The sequence below is a fragment of the Aythya ferina genome, assembly GCF_964211825.1.
Source record: "Aythya ferina genome assembly, chromosome: 2".
Classification (NCBI taxonomy): domain Eukaryota; kingdom Metazoa; phylum Chordata; class Aves; order Anseriformes; family Anatidae; genus Aythya; species Aythya ferina.
In genome coordinates, this window is record NC_140297.1 from 149,325,824 (window position 1) to 149,350,594 (window position 24,771).

The following is a 24,771-nucleotide window of genomic DNA, read 5'->3' on the forward strand; positions in this document are numbered from 1 at the left end:
CAGACCTGTTCGTGCTCCGCACCGCTCGTAATAGCTAAGGAAATGCAAGGTCTGCCCTCGGTTGCCCTCCCAGGGGGAGGAAAGGCAATGCTTGGCCACCGGAGGGGGAATCTCTCTGGTGTTCACGATATTAATACAGCAGCCTACCTATGGCAAAGACAAGATTTACCCTCCCTAGGGCCAAATCCTGCAAGGCCTATTTGCTGCCAGTGAAATCACTGGAGGAAGATGGGGGATAGAAATCAGGCACTGGAAAAGCAGCTCATGCCCCAGCAGCCACACGCTGCCAGCTACACGGACACCTGGTTGCATCTTCGGGGCCTTTAATGAGCATCATGACAAGCAATGAGCTGCAAACAGCAGCACGGGCAGAACATCGGAGTCCCCAACCTTGTAACTGGCAGTCTTCATCAACCTGAGCAGCCATCAGCTCTGCTGGGTCCCTGCTTCTGCTAACAGGCCAGCTAGGAAGAGTGGCATTTTAATTTAAAGCTAGTTCTTTTTTTTTTTTTTTTTGGCAAGGTGCTGATCTGTGGGGAAGCCGTGCAACAGGTTTCTGAGAACAACCCCAGGACATGGTTCGCTGCACTGAACAGCGCCTAAGCATGAAACAGCACGTCTGATCGACTAGCTATGTAACAGAACCTGAAATGTTCCTGTTCTAAATCAAATTTCAGCTACTAAAGGCCAAGGAGCTTTCCGGGCAGGAAAAGCTGGTGTAGTACCTGTGTGTGTTCTAGGAGGAGAGAGCTTTGCGAGAGCAATCAAAGTCAAACAAACGGGAACACAGACAGCTCAAAACCTGGGGGGCAGAGAAAAATGATAGAAAAGATACTCTCATATACAGAAAGTGGCAGGGTGCAATTAAATGCTTACATAAAAAGCGATGTCTTCAGAGCAATAGAAGTTCTTCTAATCACTTCACAAAACAAAAGGACCTAGAAGCTTTCGCAACTCATAAAAGAAACCCAAACGATGTAAGAGGAGGTGCACACATTTTAGGATCAAACTTCACCATACCGTAGTTAATATAAATGGCTTAAGGTATGTACAGCTGAAACGGTGCCTCTTGAGGTGGCTGTCACATGAAAGCGAATTCCAAACACCTGCCTCTTATAGAAAGCTGGAACAGAAAGATCTCTCCCTTTCTGAGCCTCCTCCCCTGCACGGATCTGTTTTTCCTCTCCACGGTGCCATGCTCCACACCACTGCACTGCTTAAAAACCTCTGAAGATAAAGACATTTCTTTGCATACACTGGCAGCAGAAAAAAAAGGAGGAAAAACCTCCTTTCATAGTATACGAACCGATGCATTTTTAATGGGAACGCAGCCACCAACTTGAGGATGAGATGCTGTTTGAAAAGAACACTCGATTTCCAAAATACAAACAGTAAAAGCCTGTTTTCCATTCACAGTAGGCTTTGCCAGAGTTGTCCTAAAATCAAGGTCCTTTTTGCGAGAGAGCAGCCTTACACCATCCTGTCTGGGGTCCTGAGCTATCCTGGCTGGTTTCGCTCCTCTGCCACCCAAAGCCAAGCAGATGCACTTGCACTGCTAAATCCCAATCATTTTGTTTTCAAGTGGTTAGGCCAAGGTATTTGGATGCAACAGCATTTTGTTTTAAATGCACAAAACAGAACTGAATCTCACACAATACCTCCCTGTACCAGCCACTCGAGGAACAATGAGCATCCCAAAGAGATCAGGGTCTGCTTTGACAGCTGCTGGAGCTGTAAGATGGTGACGGAGGCAGTAACTGACTGAGGCCTATTCTGCTTTTTGTTCAGCTGGTTTTGTTCTCCAGCACAGTGGTTGCTTGGATTTCTGCTACTTGGGACACCAACAGCAACATCCCAGGGCTCGGGACGAGCAACACACAAGTGCCTGGATTAGCAGATTGATCTTCAGCAATCTGACCCTTTAAGATCTACCCAGTGCTACAAGAACACTAATTGAAATTAACTTTTGCAGATAGGAGCCTCAGTTGTATCTAAGTACAGCATCACCTGTGCTCTCTGGGCAGGGCACATGGCATAAACTCTGCTCAAAAGAAGTGAAGGGCTCACAGAGGCAGCGCTGAGAGCTGAGGGGTTCCTAGACCACAGCTAAATTCTGGGGTTTTGTCTTGTCGTGCAGACTGGATTTAAAGCCAAGCTTGAAATTCACCCAGAGCAACAACCTCATTGTTGGGGTAAGTGTCATCTGGCAAGCACGGCCTCAGCCTACACGGAAACCCCCAGCAGCTCAGGCCACCTCCATCATGAGAGGTTGACTCACTGCAGAGGGCAGGGGCAGAAGGACTACAAACCAAACCACTCCTGCGTCAGAGCTGGAAGCAGGAGATGGTGATGGTGAAGGTCACGCGAGTCCTCTCACTACTATAAAAATTAACAGGAGTCTCCCAAGACAGTGGCAATACTTCATGCACTTGCAGGTTCCTGTCCTTAGCATCCTCTTTCGACGAGGCGGATTTCAGCCTCATCTACCCGCTGACATCGGTGCAGGAATGAAAACAAAAACCAGCCTCCCTTACTCATGAGCATCCCCCCAAAACAAACACAAGATGATTTTCCCAAGGTATCAGCTTTTAAATCACTTTCAGTTGACATGAGCATAATCAACAGGCTTATTTTTACCAGCAAACTGACGGAGAGAGCATCAACACCAAAACAGAATTCCCTATCCCAGGTTTTCTCCTCGTCTCTGGATATTGCCAAGCTCTTGGCCATGGCTAAGGGCTGTGCTGGCTCACAGAGCTCTCTAAAAAAGCAAAAACTCGGGTTTGCTGTGGGAAGGCAGGAGAACAGCAGTTCTTGTCAGCTTTTTCCTGCCTTTCCCCTTCCCAGTCTTCTTCCCCTCTTCCCTACTGCTCCATCTAGAGGCAGCTTTTTTCCCCTTTTTGAGTTTCTCCCAGGGTATGCAAAGTGATTTAGTTTGCAAAAACGCAAATACTGTCCATTTTTTAAAATATAAACAGCCGCAGAAAAGTGTTGAAAGTCAGTTATAAAAACGTTAAAAAAAAGGAACAGAATATTTAACAATATTAACTCAAGTAGTTCTTCCTGAATTGTCCTGAGTACTCCTCTTCCTCAATTCTCTGTACATGGTCAGACACAACCCCCTAATTTTTACCCTCCTGAGGTATCCTGCTTCTGTGGCGCACAACAGAGAAAGTGCTATACAGGAAACCTACTGGCAAATGGCAAAAACCTTCCAACGCAGGTTTTCAAATGGTTATATGTGAGCTGGAATCTTCTAGTTCTGCCATGGTGCATGTAAGGTTACACTTGAAAACATTGTGAACAAAATCACAGCCACAATGATGTCAGGAGTTTGGCCACTTGCTCCATAGGACTGGAAACTCTGCTCTAGGCTCGTCCTAAAAGATCCCATAAAGAAGGTCAGCACTGGAAGCAGAAGGGGCTAGACTGGGTCTTTGTTTCCTTGGCACACAGAAATAGCATAAGAGGTTGAGTGCCACATTGGAAATCCCTCACTTTCCTCAGCCTCGAGTGCTGTTTTTAGCAAAATGCTGGCCACTTTCTTTATGGTCTCTCACCACCCTAAACCCCGCTAGGCTGAGATTAAGCAGAATGCTGCCAGTCTTTCGAGGAATTAAAACCGCATCACTTCACTGGACTCAACAGCCCAAATCTCCCCATGAATTACCAGCTCCAAGATGATTTAATTCACTTGACAGCAGTGGGAATACAGAGCGGTGTGTGGATGTTGGAAAACCAGGAAGACACGGGCTTGAACCAGAGTCTAACCTCACTTGGGAATTCATCCAGTGCAATTAACCTAGCGGAGCTGATATGAATTTATGTTGCAAGATTAAACCCAGTCCTTTGTTTCCCTATAATAGAACTTCCTCCCTTTTAGATAATCTTCACCCTCATGACTTCTCTTCCCTTTTACTTAAGTCTTTCATAAAACCAACAAATTAAAAGAGGATGGAGTAAAGTCTTAGGTATTTATACAGTGCCTATCATCTAGGCATTCAAGCACTGAGTAGAGCAAGAAAACTAATGTAAAGAGGTAAGCATTAATGCAAGAAAAGATGCTTACTATCACAAACGTTTCCCTTTAAATCATTGTACAAAATACAAAAGTTCACATTGTACACTGGATTTTTGTTTGAAAGGTACTCAATCTGTTAGAGGTAGAAAGTGGTATGGTGCGATTCTTTTGTAAGTAGGCTAGAGTTCCACGCTAAGTATTTCAGAATGTCTCCTTTTTAAAAACAGAAGTATTATTAAACTTGTCACAGGGATATTTTTCATAAATACTTTTAAAAACATCATATTTATAAATATGTATGCTAAATAAAACCAGATGGAGAAACAGTTCAACAGTCCTAGCCTCATATTGCTTTCTCTCAATTATTAGAAACAAACCAGAAAAGTTCTCAAATGGTTGCGGGGCAAATTCATTTTTAACTTCTAAAAATGAAAATGAAGGTTTTGCCCTGTATCTTGTACTCTGATCATAAAAAAGGGACTCTGTACAACATGCTGCATTTATACACCAGTCCTATGGAATTCTGTATTCCTTAAGTGCTGCACGTCAGCGAGCAATTTCACCTTTCATCTCCGAAATCCTCTTGTTCCTTGACTCAGGAGCTTCACACAACCATGAATATTTACACTATTTACAAACGGAGTGTCCAAGCTCAGTGGCATAAAGTGTCCTGTAAGAATCGCGTGAGCTGCGGTGAGCCAAGTTCAGAACCTGAACAAGTTGATAAAGTCTTGCGGGGAAAGAGAGGTGGAGCACGTCTCCGGGTTGTTGGCTGTGCAAGGGTGATCGGTACCCTGGGAAAGGAGAAAACAACTCCATTTAGAGAGACTGCAGAAAGGGTGCCAGGGCACCTAAGTGCCAACTGAGTGCTGCCACTCCGCCAGACATCCTGCTTGCAAACAGAGCGGAGCCCAAAATATTCCCACTCTCGCCAAAGCAGACAGTTCAGAACTGGGCTTCATATTTTAGGGGTTACTGTGAAGTCTGGGGAAATGAAACCAGAAAAAAATCCAATTCACTCTTTCATCCTATTCTCTGAGGCACCACAGGGCAGAGGCTACCATCAGCTACAGGAGCTTAAATCTAGAGATGTGCCGTGGATAGCAACACAGAGGCCAGCAGAATCGTGTTGTGGGCTGTTTTACAGCCATCAGCTCTCATTCTAGCTAATCCCACTGCCAAGACCTTCACCTCCACATGATGGGTGGCAGGGGCTGCTGGCAGTGCTAATGCAATTTGCTGCGAGTAGCCTGACAGTATGCCCATCTCACTCCCTTCTGGCTTTGACAGCAATAACTTGTTCAATGCAGTCAAAATGGGAATCCCTGAAGCATAATGAAAGGGTCTTAAGAGTTGAGGGAGGATTGGGATGTAGGAAAACACCCAATCATGCCAGGCAAAGGAACTGCAGCTTCTTTAGGGTGCTGCAATCAGAGGAAGCCCTGGGTACCCAACCAATTTTGCCCCCCCCCCCACCTCCTACCTTCCAGGAGAGGATGTGGCAGTGCCTGCACAGCTGCAGCGTGTCACCGTACTGCTCCTTCCGTGGGTAACACCTTATAAGCTTGAAGTACATCTTTTTCCAATCCAGCTGTCCCTTGTCAGATAAGATTAGCCGTTTACGAATCTGAAAGAATTAATATGATGGTAACTGCACTAGGACAAAAAAAAATAATCATGGTTTGTTCTTTCCACCCATCTTGTTCTCTCCCTTGCTTTAAGTTTAAGTTAAGCACCATCCCTGCCCATCACGTAACAGTTTCTGCATAACACCAGGAAAATTCCTGCTTTGAATGCTCTGCTCTAACAGGCCTCCTGATAGCAACAGCCTCACCTGATACCGTTAGCAGGGTCCAGCCTCATTTCACGATGACTACTGTATGAAAGCCTGCAACTCCGGGAGCTATTTCATACTACATTAGCCACTGTTTCAGGCTGGCAGGGAAGTGGAACTGCATTTAACAGTTTCTAAAGTTCAGGTCAGTTCTTTGTCACATTAGCTTGTGAGACCTCCATCTTTCTTTTTGGGTTCATTAGCTGCAGAAATTGGATTTGAATGTACTCTTTAACAGAAATGACTTCCCCAGAGTCACTTCCAAAGTCAGATCCAGAGCGAGCAAACAAAGCAAGTCAGCAGGGGAATCTGGCACATGTTTCCTGAAGTGCAGAGATCTGATACAGACACCCCACACAAACATCATCCATAAACAGAGAGGTGTTTGTTTCTTTCCATTTGTTTTTAATTTTAGAAGACCCTAGGCGATTACCAGCCTGCAAAAGGCCAAGGGTCTTTACACAGGTACAACTTGGGTAGCAGCAGGGCTGCTTTCCACATACTGTCCTGTCACTCACAAAACAGCTCAGAGGGGATTTCTCGCTCTAAAGGGCAGGAGAGTACAACACATTGCTCACAAACCACATCCACAGAGATTCTCCACGAGGGTGTCAGTCCTTAGGACACTGCAGTTAAGGCTGGAGCTCGGCCGCACGTTTTCCCTGCACACGTGGGGCGAGCAACCATGACTTGCAGTTGTTACCACCTGGATTAGGGCTGCAGAAGTTCACCCTGTGACTAATTCCTGAGACTCCTATTTCAGGAATCATTGCTGGGGCATGCAGAAGCCTCCTCATAAATCATCTTTACAGCCATTCTCATACCAGCCGGCGTTATCAGCTTGCAGCACAGCCCACAGATCCAGAAGACAGTCAAGTAAGAGTGTCCTACCCATACAGATTCACTTGCTAACAGGTTACAACAGGCAACTGATAGCGATTTGCACCTCTCCTCGTACCTGTCTGTCTGTGAAGTGGTACTGGCAGAGCTTCTTCCACAGCAGCCGGTCTTCACTGAGCACTTGCAGGTCGGGAGCCACTTGACCGAGGCTAACCAGGTCTCTCCCATCGCTCAGCCGCTGCATGATGTTTAATTGTAAACAGAGTGGCAGGTCTGTCAAAGTGGTTCCTTTAAAGGCAGGCTGGGGAAAAAAAAACAAAAAAAAAAGCAAAATTGAGCTGGGAGGAAGCTGGAAAACCGGTACTTCTAACTTGCAGGTGAGTTACTGCTTTTTAAATATTGCATTTCACACTCAAAATAAGCAGTAGTTCCTTCTTCTGAACAAAGAGACATTTGACCTTCCTCCACAAAAAAAGAATTTGAGGTATCTTCAATGTTGTTTCAGCTCAGATCATCACAAGATCTCACTGCAACCACAGTGGCGGCTGATGAACCAGGATTTTCCCTGCAGGGATTCCCGAGGCAGTGCTGGCAGGGCTACCCCTTCCTCCGAACGCTTGAAGAACCTGCCCCTTTCCCACCAGCCGCAGCTTCGCAGGCTGTTCAGCCACATCAAAGCACGCTCTGCAGAGCCAAAGCCACCTCCGCTCCTGTTCACCTTTGCCTGGTCTATAGAGGATTATTTTATGAGTCTGCACAGCTCCAGGACAAACCAACTGCAACGGATTTGCAGATCCTGCACCTGGGGGCGATCCAAAGCATCAGCAAGGACCACAACCTGGGCTCGAGCTGCTCCCAAATCAGCCCCAGCCTTATTAAGGCAAACAGCAGCTTTGCGGATTGGGCCCCAAGGAAGAAACAATGTCCAACAGATGTGCCAAGTTGATCGTTTACCCTGCGCAGGGATGCTGCTATTTTTAAGCTGCAGAGTCACATCGCCCGCCTGGCAATTGGCAGGGCTGTTAACCGTTTCAAACGAGAAGCACGTGGGCCAGCAGCAGCAGGGGAACGCCGCGTGAGGCTGCTTTCAATCATACGGCCCCATCTCCAGCCATGTGAAACCGCAGGGGCACGAGGAGAACAACTGCACACAAACAGCTCCTACCTTCCCCAGGGACCAGCCTGTGCTGCTGGTGGTCCACGCAGCCTGGCTGGTACCTGCAAGAACCCCTCTGCTGAAGCCAGGCATCATTTTTGGATTGCTCCAAAGCAAGGCTGAGGTCTGCTCCAACCCCTCCAGAAGAGTTGAACCATCTCGGCCACCTCCAGAGGGTATTTGCTCCAACACCAACCTCAAACAATTGTTCCCCTGTTCCCGTTTCGTGCTGAGGGTTAAGCTGCGAGCATGCTGCCTGGCTACAACGCAGATGTTTGCTTGGTGCAATCCACTCGTGTACTTGGAAATGGAAGAGGAGGCAGAGAGCAGCACTCCATCAATTCCTGAAGCCCATGAGTCGTGTCCCCACCCGCCAGTGCAAGCTGAGGTCGCTTTTAGGGGCAGGAGGAGCGCACCGCAGCCTTGGATCCCCTCCCGGTGATCTCCCCACCACGCTGGCTTTTGCCCTCTCCTGCAGACAGCCCACACAAGCTCCACCAGGGCAGAGCAGGCAGGACTGTGCTCAGAGGCTCTTGGTTCAGCAAGGGGGGGAAAAAAAAGGCAAAATCAAGCAAGCACACGCTAATGTCTTATTTCTGAGGAAGCCAGTGTGACTAAAACAACTCCATACAGGTTTTCTGAGTCAGAGCCAAGGACTTATCTGCTACTTCTTTTCCCTCAGTGCTCCTTTCCAGGACTTTTCAAACATTACTTTCTTTGGAGAAAGAACACAGATTAGATCAGAGCAGATCATTATGTTGTCACTTTCTGGACAGTTGTTTTTGTGCCTTTTTTTAATGCAACTCTAGCACATACTCAGTGTTTTGCAATTTTTCTTTTAAAAACGGTCTGTCTTGGCTGTTGTGAAGCTTTTTACCCCCTCCAGAAATACCAGAAGCGCTCAGCGCTGTAAGCATCTGGCTGCACAGAACTGGGCTTGTTCTGCCTTCCTCTCACCTCAGGTTTTGTTCTAGTTTGACCTGAAGCCACCTTCAGAGGTGTGATTTTTTTTTTTTGCAAGCTCTCCATGTACTTTTATTATATTTTAGAGAAGTGACTGCAAACCTACGCTAAGTGTGCATAAAAGGCAGTTCCCTTCACAAGCACATTTTGATGTGATTTTATCTGGGCAGGCAGAGCTTTGAAAAGCTTATGGGAGTTTTTGTAGTCGATAAAGATGAGGGGAACAAACCCATACTGTAGTACTGAGTTGAGCAGGAGGTCCTAACCTGCAGGGTAGTGGAGAAACAGATGCCCCAGCAGAGCTGATCCCAGCAGGGCCCAGGCACTGAGCAGCTCCCCAGAGCTGGGCACATCCCACAGCAGGGCAGAGACCACCACCACCTAAGGGAATGTGGATTTTGCAGTTCTTCAAACTCCCTGGGACCTCCCAGAGTTTATCTTCTCCCAAATCCTTCTGCCTGTATTGCTCTTTACAACCAAAGGATTGGAAACTGTTTCTTGATGTTCCCAGCAAACACAGTCCTGAAGAACAATGAAAGCAGGACCTCTCTGGTTGACCCACCAAGGAAAAAGGCGCTTTTAAAATCCCCTCTGGCCATGCTTTGGTATGGCCACGTGGGAATTTCACAGCTCAGCTCACTGTAGAAGACTCTTACAACAGACACATTGACAGGGGGGTCAGCAAGCAGGAAGGCTTTAACATCTCTGGGGAGCGAGCACCCACTCAAAGTGAAGTGGAACAAGTTCGCATTCAATTCACATGCAAAGCCAGGTTAGGAATTTATCAACTCCTCGTCTCTCCCTGCTCCACAGATGCTGCTGGAGGACCAGATGTTGTGAAAGCAGGACTTGTCTGGCTGGAACAGCCAGCTCCAGACTACTGGAAGAATCACTGATGTTTTCAGCCAGGAAGCATGAAGTTATGCAGCTATTTGGAAATTTGCATTTAATTTACAGATTAAACAAATCTAAAAACCTCAACTATCTGATAAACAAAGTTTTGAGGGCAATTTCTCAGATTTCGAAAAATTGAGTTGACTTTTCATACCGAGGCCTCATCTCTAAAGACTCTCAGGAGGAGGAGATGCTTCCTGCCCAGCTCTGTTCACACAGAGCCTCAAGACCAGAAAGGAGTCACGCCACCAGTAATGGTGAACATGATCCCACACTGTGTGCACTGAACTGGCTGGGGACATGTAATGGCTACTAGTGCTTTATTTTGAATTAAGGGACTGAAGTGATTCAAGGAATGCAGCCAGTTATTTTGGCAACTTCAGGTCCTTCTGCAGCACTCTGCCTGCATCGGGAGTACAGTGAGATAGAGTCACCCAGATGAAAGCTGCTACATGAGAAGGTTTCATGAAGGAGCCGCATTATTTTTAGCCTTTGGGATTCGTGCTTACCCTGGTGATCTGAATGTTGTTCAGTTGCTGTTGCCAGTGGAGAATCGTCTCCATCCTGTGCACCCACATGTTGATGTTTCCAACCAGGACAGACTTGCCGACCCGTTGAACCAAAGTGCAGAGGGATGTGTAGAGGGTCTGCAGCAATTCCCGTATTAGCCTGATGTTCTGCTGGTCTTCAAGGACTTTGGGGGGAACAGGAAAGGTTAAAAATGGAAGCTGCCCAAATCCTTTTCTGAATCTACATGATTCTCAGGGAAAAGTTACCTGCTGGAATCTCACAGGCCAAGAGAGCCAGCCTGCGCTTTTCTTTTGACAGAAAAGCACTTAAACATGAGCCAAGCACAGCAGGTTAGAGAGCAGATGGAGACCTTCCCAGGCTAAGCAGATGAGGTACCCATCCTTTCTAGAGCGCTTCCCATTTCCATCGCTGGGAAACCAGCCAGCTTTCCCCTCTGTTACACGTGAGGGGTTGTGTGTGTGCCTCTCCCCCACCACCCCAGCTGATAATGCTCAGCATCTCCAGCCTCATCATGCGTGCACACCCCAACAGGGTGCTCTCCATTCCCAGGCTTCAGTCAGAGCTGAAGCACCAGGAAGGGAAACAGCACCTCTCAGCTGCGATCCAGCCCCACCAGGAGCCCGGGGAGGTGAAGACAGCCCTCCAGTTTTACTTTCCCCTGGAGGAGAGGGAACACTTGATATTGCAAACTGGAGACAGAGCAGCAGAGGCTGCCAGTGTGTCAGGCTGGGGGGAAGGAGCCTCTTCTGCAGTCAGAAATAGGATTCAGAAGGATGCATAAGGAGTGGTAGCGAGGGAAGTAGGAGAAGGAGGAACTGCCTCCCAGATACCTACCAAAATACAGAGATTTCCTCCCACTCTCCCCACTCTACATAGTCCTTCCCTGACAAAAAGTGGAACTGAGCAACAGAAATAAACAGGGGTGGCCCCTCTTCACCCATCTTACACGGGGTATCCCTCAGGATGCCGCTCATGCTGAGCACACCGCATTAATTCCAACTCCTCCTCCCCCGCAGCGTTTCCATTTCTTACCTTTCTGCACCACTTTCTCCAAGATGTTCATGTAGTTTTTCTGGGCAATGCCACTCAGTGACGTCAGCTGAGACTTCGCTATCAGCTCCAGCAGCTGTGGATAAAAATAGAAGTGGCAAGCCTTAGAGAGCAGAGATACCTTTCTAATCTTAACTCCCGTCACATGACACAGCAAAACAGTCCGGGCACTTGTTTGCTGCATGAAAATAAAAGGTAGATGGAGCGACAGCAAACTAATGCACGGGGGGGAAAAAAAAAAGAAAAAAAGCAGAGAAGAAATAATTAAATCCACATAGAAAGGGGTGGGAAAAAAAAAAGCCTTCTAATGATACTGGGGAGAAAAATTTGGTTTCATGGCTCAGAGATGCAGGGAAACCACAGAGCAGCGCTCAGGCTGACAGCATCTATTCACCTCGAGGAACAATGAGCGGAGACGTCACCGTCCCTCACTGGGGCATAAACAAGCAGTGTCATGAGGGAACACAAGCGAGCGCTGGTTTGGATGGGGATGTTATTGATGGGGCAGTAATGAGAATCAGACCCTGCAATTTACGTCAAACGCCTTGGTTGCATGGGCTTTGTCAGAGCGCTGTCACCACGATGGAAAGGTTAAGGGCTGTATTAAAACCAAGTAATTTCCCCCCCAGCTCTAACAACCCCCTAATCCCTCAACATTTCTCCTCTCCGTGCAGTTCCTGCAGCTGTAACAGTCCCAAGCCATCCACCTTTCCCTGTTTGTCCTGTTTACTCCCCGTCGAACCAGGGAAATCTCACTTTTACTTTCGATTGCCATTTGCTTCCTGTCCCCGACTGCCTGACTGACTGCTGGATTTGGGCTGCAGTTGCTGAAGGAAGCGTTTCCCCTGGGACAGATGCCCTCTCCTCCCTGGGCTCTCTGCTGGTGCAAGAAGAGTCGTGGAAGTTTCCTACGGGTCATGTTCTGCAGAACATGTGGCTTGTGATCTTCCAAGCCTTCCTCCCTTCCCCCAGCATTATATAAATACAGGCTGTCCACATGTCGTTCCATTTGTTTTGGATGTACATAGCCTTCTGTTTTAATTTAGAAGGGAAAGGAAAAACCTTTTATGCCACAAATCAATCAACACGTTACCACATGACTAGCTTATTAATCCTTTATCGTCTGGAGCTACGCTATCCCATGGCTGGCACCGCGTGGAGTACAGAGAAGGTGCAACTACTTGTGTCAAGTAACTAAGATGTTTTTTGATAAGACTCGATAAGTCGTGAGCTGAACTGTTCGCCCCGTTTTAAGAATGACAGGAATGCATCCATAAAGTTACCGGCAGCCTGCCATGAAGCAGAGAGCTCGGGGAGAGAAATTAGTGCAGCCGTTTGCCCATTCTGCTCGTCTCAGGCATGTGACTGCCAGTTAGCAGCCCTGAGGTCGCTGAGAGTGAAGTTGCCTTCTTCAGTTTAATTTCCAGGCCAACACCATCAGACGGCACTGAGTTTACATTCTATGAATATCTTACACCTCGCGTGACTGAAAAAGTGAGGAAAAAGCATTGCACCAACTTCTGTGAAAGGCAGGCTGCCTGTTTTCTTGCCTCATTTTGTAGAAACAAGATACAGGAGAGCTGGATAGTGTTTGGTGCACAGAGCAAGATGGCCCACTGATGCCTCTCAGCAAAACAAAGACCCCAGGTACTCTTAAAAACAAGGCAGTCTGCAGGGTGCTTGGGAAGTCTTAAATCTTTTCCTAATTTCTGAAGATGCTGGAGGAAGTAGAAGAAACAGCATCCCAAAGTAACCTGCGATACTCTGCTTACATTAACCTATTTAGCCTCCAGACCTTTGATTATAATGACCAACTTGCCAGACTCCATCTGTACATTAGGCACACACGCACGCAGATCAGCTCTTGTGCACAAACAACTGCTGCCTCCAGATTGCGCCGCTCAGGAGCTGGCACAGGGACAGCTTCCTCCAGGCTGGGTGTTAGCGATGTTGTGCCCATGGCTGAAAACACTGAAATATGCCCAGTGATAAGTATCATGTAATGCAGCACTGTAAGAGCTGGAAAAGCCAGAGCCATTCTTCACGAGGACTGAAGATAAAAATCTCAGTTCCTTGAAGAACACTAAATTGGTACAAATTTCAAACTAGACAAACAGACTCAGATTTGCCTTGCCCGTGTTTATCAAGGTTCAATTTATGTGCAGTGAACCAGCTCTGATGTCACGTGTCACCTCCCTTCCCCTGCAGCAATAAACACAGGATGAAATTCCATATGAAAACTATGTTGTGAGTACTTCTAGGACTACTCCACTCCCCAGCAACCCAAAGGCATTTTTATTCCTCTGTCCTCATATAATGCATGCAAAACATGTAAGGGATATGGTTCAGCCAGGCTCTGACCCATCCATACCCCACACACTGCAGTGAATTGAGGGTCTTTTAGCACTGGCACGGCCCCGGAGTACAGCCTCATTTAATGGACTGCCAAATTTGGGTCTACGGTGTGATACAAATCAATGTTGTCACTTGCATAATACAGACTAAAAGCAGACTGATGGGTTCAGATTAATGCTGAGTAGGGTAAAAAACAGCGGAGAGCTGCAAGCATGTTATGATGCTGTTGCATTAAGTCCAGCCCACGCTCAGCTGAGAGGGACAGATGGTGGGGAGAGCACAAAGGGAAAGGTTAAGAGCAATTTTAAAAGGCCTGCTTTTCAGAAACACTAAGTAATTGCATTCCAGCTGATTTTAATTGGAGCTGGGAGTCTGTAACCCCTCCTGGAAAGAGGGCATTAGATCCCAATTCCTTCTTTCAGATCCTCAGAAGTTGAAAAAAGTGACCTGGTAGCTACCCCCAGAAAACCCTTCCTGTCACCTTGCCACTATTTGGTTTGCTCTCAGGGGGTCTGCACCAGCCAAGGAGGAAAGACAAGAGATGCAGCAGGTTATTCCAGAGCGTCTGCAGAGCTGGCAGGAGACAGCAGCTTCCACAGCAGGGCAAGATCCTGCTCACCTCCCCACACCAAGGGGATGGGGCTCCTGCTCAAACCCCACTAGCTCGGGGAGCACAACAGGCCTTCCTCCCCACATGGAGAGAAAAAAAGGAAACAAGTGACACACAGCAGGGAAAAAGGGCCCCGAAATTGCGTTGTTCTGTACTTATTGTTGTGCACATCACTTGCAGGCACCCCACAGCCAGCTGGTAACTTCTGCCATACTCCTGTGTAGGCAATCCAGCCCCATATGGCCCACAGGCCCTAAATGGCTTACAGCGCCCAGACTGAAAGGCCTCTGCAGGCCTGCACTGCACTGAGGAGGGCATAACTTGGCCTCAAACCCAGCAGTGGTTAAAAATCACAAGCCTCAAGCTGAGGGAGTGTAAAACCCCACTAGAATACCCCCAAACACCTGCCATAGGTAAGGAGGACTGGATCCTGTGGGATCCCCCAGCTCCTCAGGGCTGGGGCTCCTCACACCTGAGCTGCTCGGAGAAGCTTACTGCAATGAAAGTTTCCTCCTGTCACCCCCCGTTCTCACAGCCCTTCACTTTTTGTGGCTGAAAATGTCACATTGGCTGTAAGCTGGGAGGTAGAACAACAGCAGGGCAAGTTATGATGATTTACAGTGCAGGTGCTGACAGATCTCCATGAGGCAGCATTGAGCTGATATTCTTTCAGCACAGCATAAATCCAGGACTCCTGGAGCTAAGGGCTATAAAAACTTAAGAAGAAACAAATTTAAGAGACTACTTTAGCAGGCTGCATGCTGTCTAGATCATGTTATTCCAAGAGCTGTGCCCATGCAGCTTAACCTGACCTAAGCTTTTATGATCAGAAACAGCACCTTCCCTTGAGACATTACTACACAACCATCATATGACAAATCTTTCTGAAGGAAACAGCCTGCAAAGCCTCACTGTCATCTGAACAGAGTGTTCCCAGAGGAGAACCAACAACTTCTGGGCTGCAGGCACTCATCTCTGCTTATATTGTGTACGCTCACAGGAACACTTCCAGTCTGTTAATTCTGCAAGAGCAGAGAAATCAGGGCTGCTTCAATATGAAAAAGTTTGGATCTTCTGGATCAATCAAGCACCTTCCTTATGAGCTCTAAAAGAGGAATATTTTCTTGTAATGTGTATGTAGATGCTATAGTTCAAACAGTCAAGCAAGGACCAGGTCACAGCACTAATACCTGTGCTTGCACTTCCAGCACTGTATCAGCACTGTTGAGACAAGATTGATTTTGGAAGATTTCTCCTCCTTCAGTTACATGAGCTCACCAGCTGCAGTTGATGGTACCTGATCATGAAAAAAAGTCTGACAAGCTTTCCAGCACTCACAAATCTACCTCACCTGGAAGAACCTGTAACAGATCAGTGCACTGTTAGGAGCTAAGAACTTAATCTGGGAATACTTTAGACTTCTGTAAAACAAAATCAGTACTGAAAACACTACAGCACTGATGTTCAGAGACATTCATAAGGGAATGCTTTGAGAAAGGCCAGAGGAAGCTGATGGTCAGCCTGAAAGCCTGTGTTAACAGCAGTGATGTTATCTTTTTTCTCTACTGATAAAGTTTGGGTATAGCCAGCAGAGTTCCAGGTCTGTAGCCGTTTCTCTCCCTTCTTTCCCTGTGGGCATCCTCATCCTCATTCCAACTCAGCTTACCTCCTTGGAAAGCATTTGCTTGATGAAGTAAATACTATGACATTAATCAGATCCTCTGGGCAACGGGTGGAACCAGAGAGAACAAGGAGAGGGAGGGAAGGGAAAAAAAATCTGCCTGCCAATATTCAAGGCATTTTCCATGTGACAGATTGCTCATCTGCGTGCTCTAGGAGGCCTGCAGTTTGCAAAGACCCATAAACAAGATCCACATCTAGGCAGAGCTTTTCATGAGTGAATCTGGCACATCAGGCATTTTTTGAGCTACTATTCACCAGAGACTTGGCCGATACAACCCCTTCATTTAAGTAGTCAGTTTTATATTTGATCCATGGTACCAGGTTTAATATCTTTTTTTTTTTTTCTAAATCCACCAAACCACATGTCAGCCTCAATTAGAAAGCTTCATACTTCTCTGTAATGCTGTATCCTTAGAACTACTTAGCCTTAAAAGCTCAATTTGTAGAAACAAGGATAAATATTGACTTCCATACAGAATACTATTTGGGACACATGGCAGGTTGGGTATGCTTTTATGAAGTCCTCATAGGAAAAATGAAGAAAGAAGTCAGCCTGAGCATCCCACCAGGCCACAGCAACTACACTGAAATCTGAGTTTGCTCTTTAAGAAATTTCATGGGCCTCCTGCCCAGTCACTGCGGCCCTGTGAGATAACTGTCACATTGTGAGAGCAGCAGGAGCCCATCACATGGAAGAGCCTGACCTAAGGCTGGACTTAGCACAAGTCTCCAGAGTTTTTCATGGTCATAAGGTAAAAAAAAAATCCACCAAGGTAATCCTTGGAGCACCAAATACATGTTTTATTTTTTCTTCTTTATCTTTAAAGGGTTATTGCCTTGGCACAAACTAACTGCCCTAAGGATGACGTAGTGGTGTAGACATCCACTATCAGAAAACAGTATCTGTCCTGGCAACCACCTTCTCTGTGCAAGCAGGAAAACAAGCTGTCCCAGGACTCACAGAGCTGGGGAAGCCTGAATTTCAATGGACCTGTATCCTGCTTTTCCTCTGGCATCATCCCCACTCCTCACCACCACTGTGGCACTTCACCCAAGCAATTACCATTTTCCTTCCTGCACTGTGGGTGGGTAATCACCCCCGCAGTGTCTGTGCCCTTCCCAGGGTGACAGGGTTTTCACAGGCTCCTGGTCACCTAACCAACAGGTGAACTGAAGTGAACTTGCTCAGATCATTTCTTTCTGACTTCCCAGGACACTTGACTAAAAGGGAAAGCAACACCACTGCTGCTTGCTTCAGAACCTAAAACCTAAACAGCTGGTGCCTCACCAGTGATTAACAGCTGACAAAATGTGAAAAGGAGCTGTTTATAAACAGCCCCAAGCTAATAACAGGGTTTTTTTAAGCTTATTAAATTCCAAGACTTGATAAGCATTCTGAAATGTGAGATCAATTTGCAGATCACATGTACATAAACACACAACCACCTGCAGCCCTTAGGATAGGGGATACCCCAGAACACCACCATTTCTTGGTAATCCAAAGGGAAATGAGAAGCCCTGATCTGTTATGATAAGTCAGATTATGAGGAACCTCAGCAGAAACCTGGGGCTGACAAGTCCCACTGACTGAAAGCATCAGGGCTAACAGAATGCCTCACCCACTGAAACTGCTGCTGCTAAAGATTAAGAACCACCACGATCCTCAAGTCCTTCATTCCAACTTCTATGAGGTTCAGCCCGTTTTCTCATTCCCAAAACATGAGGTCTCTCCTTTATCACTTCACAGGACACCACCCCCCTCAGCACTCATGCTGACAGGTATCTCAGCCTCCTGTGCAAAAAGAGGTCCCCACAGCTCTGTGGCCTCTGCAGAGCCCATGCTCCTCCTGGGACTACAGGAACTGCATTTGGAAGCAGGACTTAAAATACAGTAATTAGAAACAACTTTTCTTCTCCAACATGAATTTTATGCATAACTGAAATTATGTATTACCTGAAACTATCAGCTGTTCACTATAACTTACTTAAAAAATATTAGGATTGCTGGAATAAGGACAGCCTACCCATCTTTTACATCACCACCACATCCCTCTCTCCCCACCTCAACAGATCTGAGCATAGGCTTTGGGGTCTATCCACACATTTTCCATCAAGAACTTGGCATAGCAAGGCCCAACATCCCCATGTGCACCTCTTCTTTGCTGGTGCTTCCCATCACCCGATGGATGCTCAGTTCAGAACCCTCCCCACCACCACAGCGAGATAAGCCCGGGCCTTTCACTCACCCTCACGACATAGTTGAATCTCCTGGAGTCCAGGATAGCACTGGAGAAGTCAAGCCTGTTGAAGGCTTCTCCCAAGGTGCAGTAACCATGGCGCTAAGAAAAAAAAAACAGTCTGGGTCATATTTTGGCAGACAAGAATCCAGACAGCATCAGGAAGACGTGACCCAGAGGAACTCAATTTAGCAAGCTCATGGGTACAAAGCATGGGACTCGCTCACAGCCCGAGGAGGCAGTCCCATCTCCCATGGAGCTGCGCTCACTGACGTCAAGAGTGGGCACGGTTCAATGTGGGTTATGGTATTTTCCCAAAAGTGACACGAGCTCTATTCATGACCCTTAGATAGCTCGGATCCATCCCTCCAGAATTTACGAGGGAGAAGGAGCCTGACATTCCTGGGGCTCAACATACAGCCCAAGTTCACAGAGGGTGGTTTCATGCAGCCGCTTCCCTCCACGAGCCCAAGCGAGCCGTTGTGATGAATTCCAATGATTTTCCATGTTAGGACTGTGCTGGGTGAAGGCCAAGAACAGTATTATGGCTTGGTCCGCAAATGGCTTTTTTTTTTTTTTTTAAACCGAGGGAAGCAAACAAGTCATATTTTAAACACATGTATAGAGCCTTGCGCAGCAAGTCCTGGCTCCCTGATTAGGGCTTAAAATCATTACTGCAATTCCAACCACAAGCCAGATCTTCCACTTATCTCTTAAGAGCTTCTGCTGATTTGTATCAGCTCGCTATCTTCCACCGGGTGGAAAATGGAAAAACAGTACAAAAGGGAACAGACAACCTACTCACCTCTTTTGTGCTCCCCTTATGAACATAGATCCACTTCTCTTGGTGGAAATCTGTTTAAAAAACACATTTTGCTCAGTTAATTTTACTCTGCAGAGGGCCGGATCTCTGTTCTGCTCACTATGCTCGCTGCCCTTTTATCACAAAGGGAGTTTTTTTATTGTTTACACTGCTGAACTTGAAACCAAAACTAGCAACTTGCTGAGCTGCTTTGTTTCCATACTCCTTCATTTGAGACGACAGCCCTGAGCCTTAAAAAGGGTTTATGTTTCAGCGACAGAGCTCAAGACTGTAAATGTTTAATCTGCCAGCTACAGATATACCATAGCACCTCCTCTTCTTTGGTACCAAACAGAAAGCGTGGCTGACAGCCAGGTTCTGTTGTTATTGATTTTATTAACTATTCATTACCTTGGATACAGGCTTGGGATCGAATGTCAAAATTGAAGTTGAGCAAAAATGTCATGAGACATCAGGCATGTGGGAGAGAGCTTTTAGCAGTGAGGTCAGGCTCCGAGGAGCATGCTTATGCTTGCAGCTAACTTGCTAAAAAAGAAAAACCTATTTGGGACCCAAATTTTCCTATTTCTAATTGCCCCTCCCTTCCCTCAGAAATAGGAGTTGTCCCATCTGTCCCCCAAAATAGCCTCCCTGTACCCACCACATGCTGCTCACTCAGTTTGCAGCAGTAACAGCAGTTGCACGGCTCAGCCCTTTTCCCTCCCCACTTTCACATGGGCTCTTGACCCTGCTTTCACCACACACTGGCAATTCAACAGGTAATATGAATAAGAGAACCCCATCCTACAAGACTCCTGACTGTGAAGGACACGCTGTGCTCCTGGAACCCTTTTCCACCTAAGGACACAGTGATGTATGTCTGCCTGGTACTGAGAGCCCAAGGACAAACCCAGCCTCAGCTGCAGGCATGCAGATCCTGCATCAAGCCCTTTCAAACAAGGAGGTCAGAGCAAAATCCAGCCAAAAACTGTCATGGTAACATTTGTTTGTTCACACAGAGCCGAATGCACAGAGGGGCCAGCTTTTGGCATCTGCTTCCAAAATCCTGGGGGATCCACAGTGAGCTAATACTAGTGTGGGAACGGTAACTCATTTCCTCTGTGCATGTTTACATTTGGAGCCTTCACCAGCTCCAGTACCTATCTCGCAATCGGACCAGGACTCACAGTCCCCGCAGGATCCCCACGTTATCCCCCAGGGTGCCATCTGAGACCCCGGCCGCTCGCTGTGCACAGAAAGATCTCAAAGCTCCCATTGTTTTGAGCAAGCTGAAGAAGTCTCGGTTCATTTTTCACGCGCTCTGCACGCAGAGATACAATCAAAGCTCACGTTCAGGCTTGTAGCCTCCAGTAACGTTGATTAGTGCTCCGCATGCATATGGAAGGGAAAATAAATTTAGCCTGTTGTGCACGAGGAAGTCTACAGGGGGAAAAAAAAAACTGGAACTGGTTCATTTGAATGTACCATAGGAAAAAATTACCCTCCTCCTGACAAATACAAATGACAAAAAAGTTGAACACAACAAGTACAACTCCTCAGAGCAGGGATTACTAACAGGGGCATAAATCTTCACATTAAGCTGTATCCAAGTTCCCTACTTAAGTCAAACATGGGCGCAAAGCCCTTTGAGATAGTTTGGAAGACTTCTCAAGCACCATCCAAAAAACCCATAGATCTGAAGCATTTTCCATTCTCCCCCTGCAACAACTTAGTTGAAAAAAAAATGCCCAAGCAGACATCTTACACTGAATCTTGGCTTTGTTATTCAGCAGGTCCTTTTTCCTCTTCTTGGCAGCAACATCATAGTTGAGGCTGTTGAAGAGATTCTCCTTGTTGTGATCTTCCTTTTTACAAAAGCTGTGAATGATACAAAGCAAGGATTCTAGTTATTTCTGCAGTCTGCTGAATATATCTCCTATATCTCCTGCAAGGAGAGAAAATACACAGATTTTCATCACAAATCCTGAAGCTACCTCGCTGCAGACCATTCTAGAGGCTGCACACAGGTTTTGCATCCAATAATGTTATTTTTCAATGAGCCTCCAGTGCCCCATCTCTGTGCTGGAGAAAAAAAAACACGTAACAGACAGGAGCAGGCAGAGCATTTTTTTTTCCTCCCTTTAACTCCCTGTTTCTGTGCTTAAGTAACACCACTTCCTCCTACTGTAGGTGGTAGATCCCTGAGACAGATTTCTATGCCAGGACATATTTAGGCATCTGACGACACAGATGCACACAAAGTATTAACAGAGTCCCTCCAAAACATTCTGCTTTCAAGCAGACAGGAAAAGCTCAGCTGAGGTTCAGTGGTTTTCCGAGCCCCACAGAGCAGTGACTGTACAAATTAACAGCTAGGATCTCTCATCTAAGGCTTCATCTTCTGTATTTGCTGGAGCTTTGCTTTATCATTAGCGGGGGGAGCTGTAACCACTCATTTTCTTGGAGGGCAATGAAAGGCTAAACGAGCGCCTCGAGATCGCCGCGTTCTGCGGGCCTGCAGATCAGCAGGATGCGAGCAGCAACGTGAAACTGAGAAGTCCTTGGGCAGCTGCAGTGCAGAGCCCGGGGAAGGCAGCACTGTCCTGGAGCTCTTGGCTGCAGCTCTGGTCCCCCACCAGAGCCCCCACACGCTGGGTGAGCAGGGATGCCCCACAGGTGCTGCAAAAGGCAAGCGATGCATCTGGGAGATGAAAAAGAGCTCGAGCAGCTTGCAAAGGATGGGAGACAGCTGCCAACAGACCCAAACCCTAAAAAAGAAGGGTCTCAGGCACCTCACCCATGGCAGCACTAACCCGGGACACCCCCGGAGCTCTGGCTGCTGCTGCACCCCGCTGCTGCTCGCGGCACTGAGCTTCCTGTGCTGCAGCCACAAGGACCCCACGCAGCCAGGCTGCTTCCTCCGCAGCCCTCTTGTTTCTTTTGAGGCTAAAGAGCGTAAACATGAGCACCTCACAGCCGTGCTCACACCTGACAGCTGATCAGCACACAAAACCTGCAGGAGAAGGCTCCTCACTTCTCCCTGCTGCTCAAGCGGATCGCCAGCCCAAGCCTGCAGCCAGGGGAGGGAGGTTGGTGGCTGTCAGCCTGGTCACAGCACCACTACGGGCAGGGAAACAAATGCAGGTGGACAACGCTCACAGCACGGGGAACTGGACACTTCCACCAGCTCAGCTGGGCAGTCCCCAGGGTCAGAAACCAAATCTGAGAGCAAAACATCTCGGCTGCTCGCTTCCCCTGCCTGCGCTGCTTCATGCTGGGGGACCAAAACCAAACAGCACACGGCAGTCAAAACCATTTGTGAGCAGTCCAAGCTCCTGCTTTATCAAAGCCACACAAAAATCGGGAGTGGGCCAGGCGAACGTGCCCAGAATCCAAGCTCAAGAGCACGAGAGATCTGCTTCAAATCTGACATGTCAGCAGCACACCCCGGGCTGTTGACTTCCTACTGAATGACTCCGTAACCCGAAGCCTTCATAACAGCAGCGGTGGACGGATTCCAGCATGGGAGGCAGATTATTCCCCTGTCTGTGTATTGACAGATCTCCGTATTGCTCTCCAAGGAGCCTGGACAGGTTGAAGGGTCAGGCACCGGGACCTCACACCGCACGGATCTCGGTCCAGGACTCTCCTCACTTTTGACCGAGGAAGATGCCTAAACCCAGGCCAAACCTCAGTGTTCCCAACGCGCTGACTCCTGCCAGCCAGACATTTTTCTACCTATTTACAAAATAGCTGTTTCGCATTCTGAGCTTGATTTAGAGCTTGCACAAAGGAGGGGAAGATAAAGAGCCACCGCGTAAGCCTCCTTGCACAACAGGATCTCACCCGTGGCTCACAGCAAATCCCCCGTTTGCTCCGAGCTGCTGTCACGTACATTCCTGTCCCCTCGCAGCCAGACCTCGCTGGGCAGAGCTGAAAACAAGGCACAGCTCTGCAGGAAAAGGGTGGTTTTGACAGGGGCCATCTGGCCAGGACCCATCGCACCCGTACCGCTGCTTCCTGCCCTCAACCACGCAGTTTCACAGCGCTTAGACCATCCTGGGGGTTTAGTCCCTCTGCAGTCAGATTAATCAAGCCGCACATAAGGCAAGCTTTCCATAATCTGGGGGGAAGATTTATGGCTTCAGACACATGATACTTCTCCAGCTTGGGAAGCGGAAAGCCTAAGGCAGGGCTTGCTGCTGGAGAAGGAAAGAGGGAGGGCAGGTTACCTCCAGAGCTCCCCCGTGAAGGTAGTACGTAACAAGGAGATTTTCAGTGGCACTCCTTACAGGCAAAATCCCACAACCAAGGGGACAGCAAACGTGACAGTTCCTAGAAGGAGGCTGAGGAATAAAAGGCTGCCGTTGCCCAGCCTATTTCCAAATTACAGCATGCCCCTGAGTGGGGTTACAGGGGGCTCTGCAGCTCTATTTCTGCAGGAGACAAGCCTCAGGTGGCAGCACAGCCCCTGCCCCAGCCCATGAGGTACAGCCCCAAGGGACCCGGGGCTGCTTTGCCCCCCTGTCCCCAGCAGCAGGGGAGCTGGGCTGTGGTTTGGGGCTGTGTTTATTCCCCGTGCTGCAGAACGCTGCCTGGTGACTCAGGGCTGACTCCCAGCATGTGACGAAGCCGGGAGCCTGCGCGGCTCCGGCGGGGTTTTAGGAGAAGGGGAAGCGCTGAGAATCCCAAACAGGGCTCAGCACCTCCCTGAGCGGCTCCAGGATAAAACCCAGCCCCAAACACCCCAAAAATCAACATCCCTTAAGTCTGCAGTGCCCTATACAAGCCCCTCAGACAACCGAGGGGGGCTTTTACCCGAAGGGCGACGGGTCCACCCCATGGCTCCCCACCCCATACCCATCCCCTATAACCCCCCAGACCCTGGTGACCCCCAAACCAGCGCCCCCATCCATTTTGGGGTGTCCCCCCGGGGACCATAACTGCGGCTCCCCGCACCCAGCGCCCTCTGGCGGTAGCTGAGACCGGGACCGGGACCCAAAAAGGGACCGGGACCCAAAACGGGGCCACCACCGGGGCCGGGTCCGGTACCTGCTGATGTCGCCGACGAAGCCGCCGCTCTTCTCGTCGAGGAAGCGCGTCCAGCCGTCGGCCGTCTTCACCCAGCTCTGCCCGGGGGAGCGCCAGTCCTGCCCCAGGAACGGCATGGCGGCTGGGACCGGGATTGGGACCGGGATCGGGGCTGGGATCGGGAGCGGTGCCGCGGGGTCTCGGTGCCGCCGGGTGCCGGCTGCGGGCGCGGCGTTGCCGGGCGCTGCTTTATGGGCGGCGCGCGCCCGTGTTGCCGGAAGCGCGGCGCTGGCCCGGCCCCGCCGCCGCCGCACGTGGCCGTGTTTATGGGCAACGCCCCTCCCGGGGGGCGGGGCCGGAGCCCGGCAGGGACACGCCCACTGGAGCCAGCGGGACACGCCCACTCGGCTCACAGCCACGCCCCCTTCGTGCCGTGTGCAGTGATAGGGCTGTGGGGGAGCTCACCTGCTCCAACCACCCCCTGCCAATGTCACCACCGAGCCGTGTCCCCAAGCACCACGTCCAACCTCTCCCTGAACACCCCCAGGGACGGGGACTCCACCACCTCCCTGGGCAACCCGTCCCAGTGCCTGACTGCTCTTTCTGAGCAGAAATGTCTCCTCATTTCCAGCCTGAACCTCTCCTGGCACAACTTGAGGCCATTCCCTCTGGTCCTATCTGTGAGCAGAGGCCGACCCCCAGCTCCCCACAGCTTCTTTTCAGGCAGTTGCAGAGAGCAATGAGGCCTCCCCTGAGCCTCCTCT

The 24,771-nt window shown here is 48.6% G+C and overlaps 1 protein-coding gene and 1 long non-coding RNA gene across 2 annotated transcripts; one reads left to right on the plus strand and one right to left on the minus strand.

Annotated features, from left to right (window-relative positions):
• Positions 1-3,955: 3,955 nt before the first annotated feature.
• On the minus strand, positions 3,956-24,296 carry FBXO32 (F-box protein 32). Its single transcript, XM_084507736.1, has 9 exons — positions 24,029-24,296; positions 20,742-20,854; positions 18,980-19,029; positions 18,184-18,276; positions 11,272-11,365; positions 10,218-10,402; positions 6,814-6,996; positions 5,505-5,648; positions 3,956-4,815 (listed from the first exon to the last, which is right to left on the minus strand). The coding sequence occupies exons 1-9, from the start codon at positions 24,142-24,144 to the stop codon at positions 4,726-4,728; spliced, it is 1,068 nt and encodes a 355-aa protein (XP_084363862.1). The 5' UTR covers positions 24,145-24,296; the 3' UTR covers positions 3,956-4,725.
• On the plus strand, positions 11,398-13,529 carry LOC311430841. Its single transcript, XR_014689057.1, has 2 exons — positions 11,398-11,484; positions 11,964-13,529. It is a non-coding gene; the product is annotated as an uncharacterized lncRNA (long non-coding RNA).
• Positions 24,297-24,771: the final 475 nt, after the last annotated feature.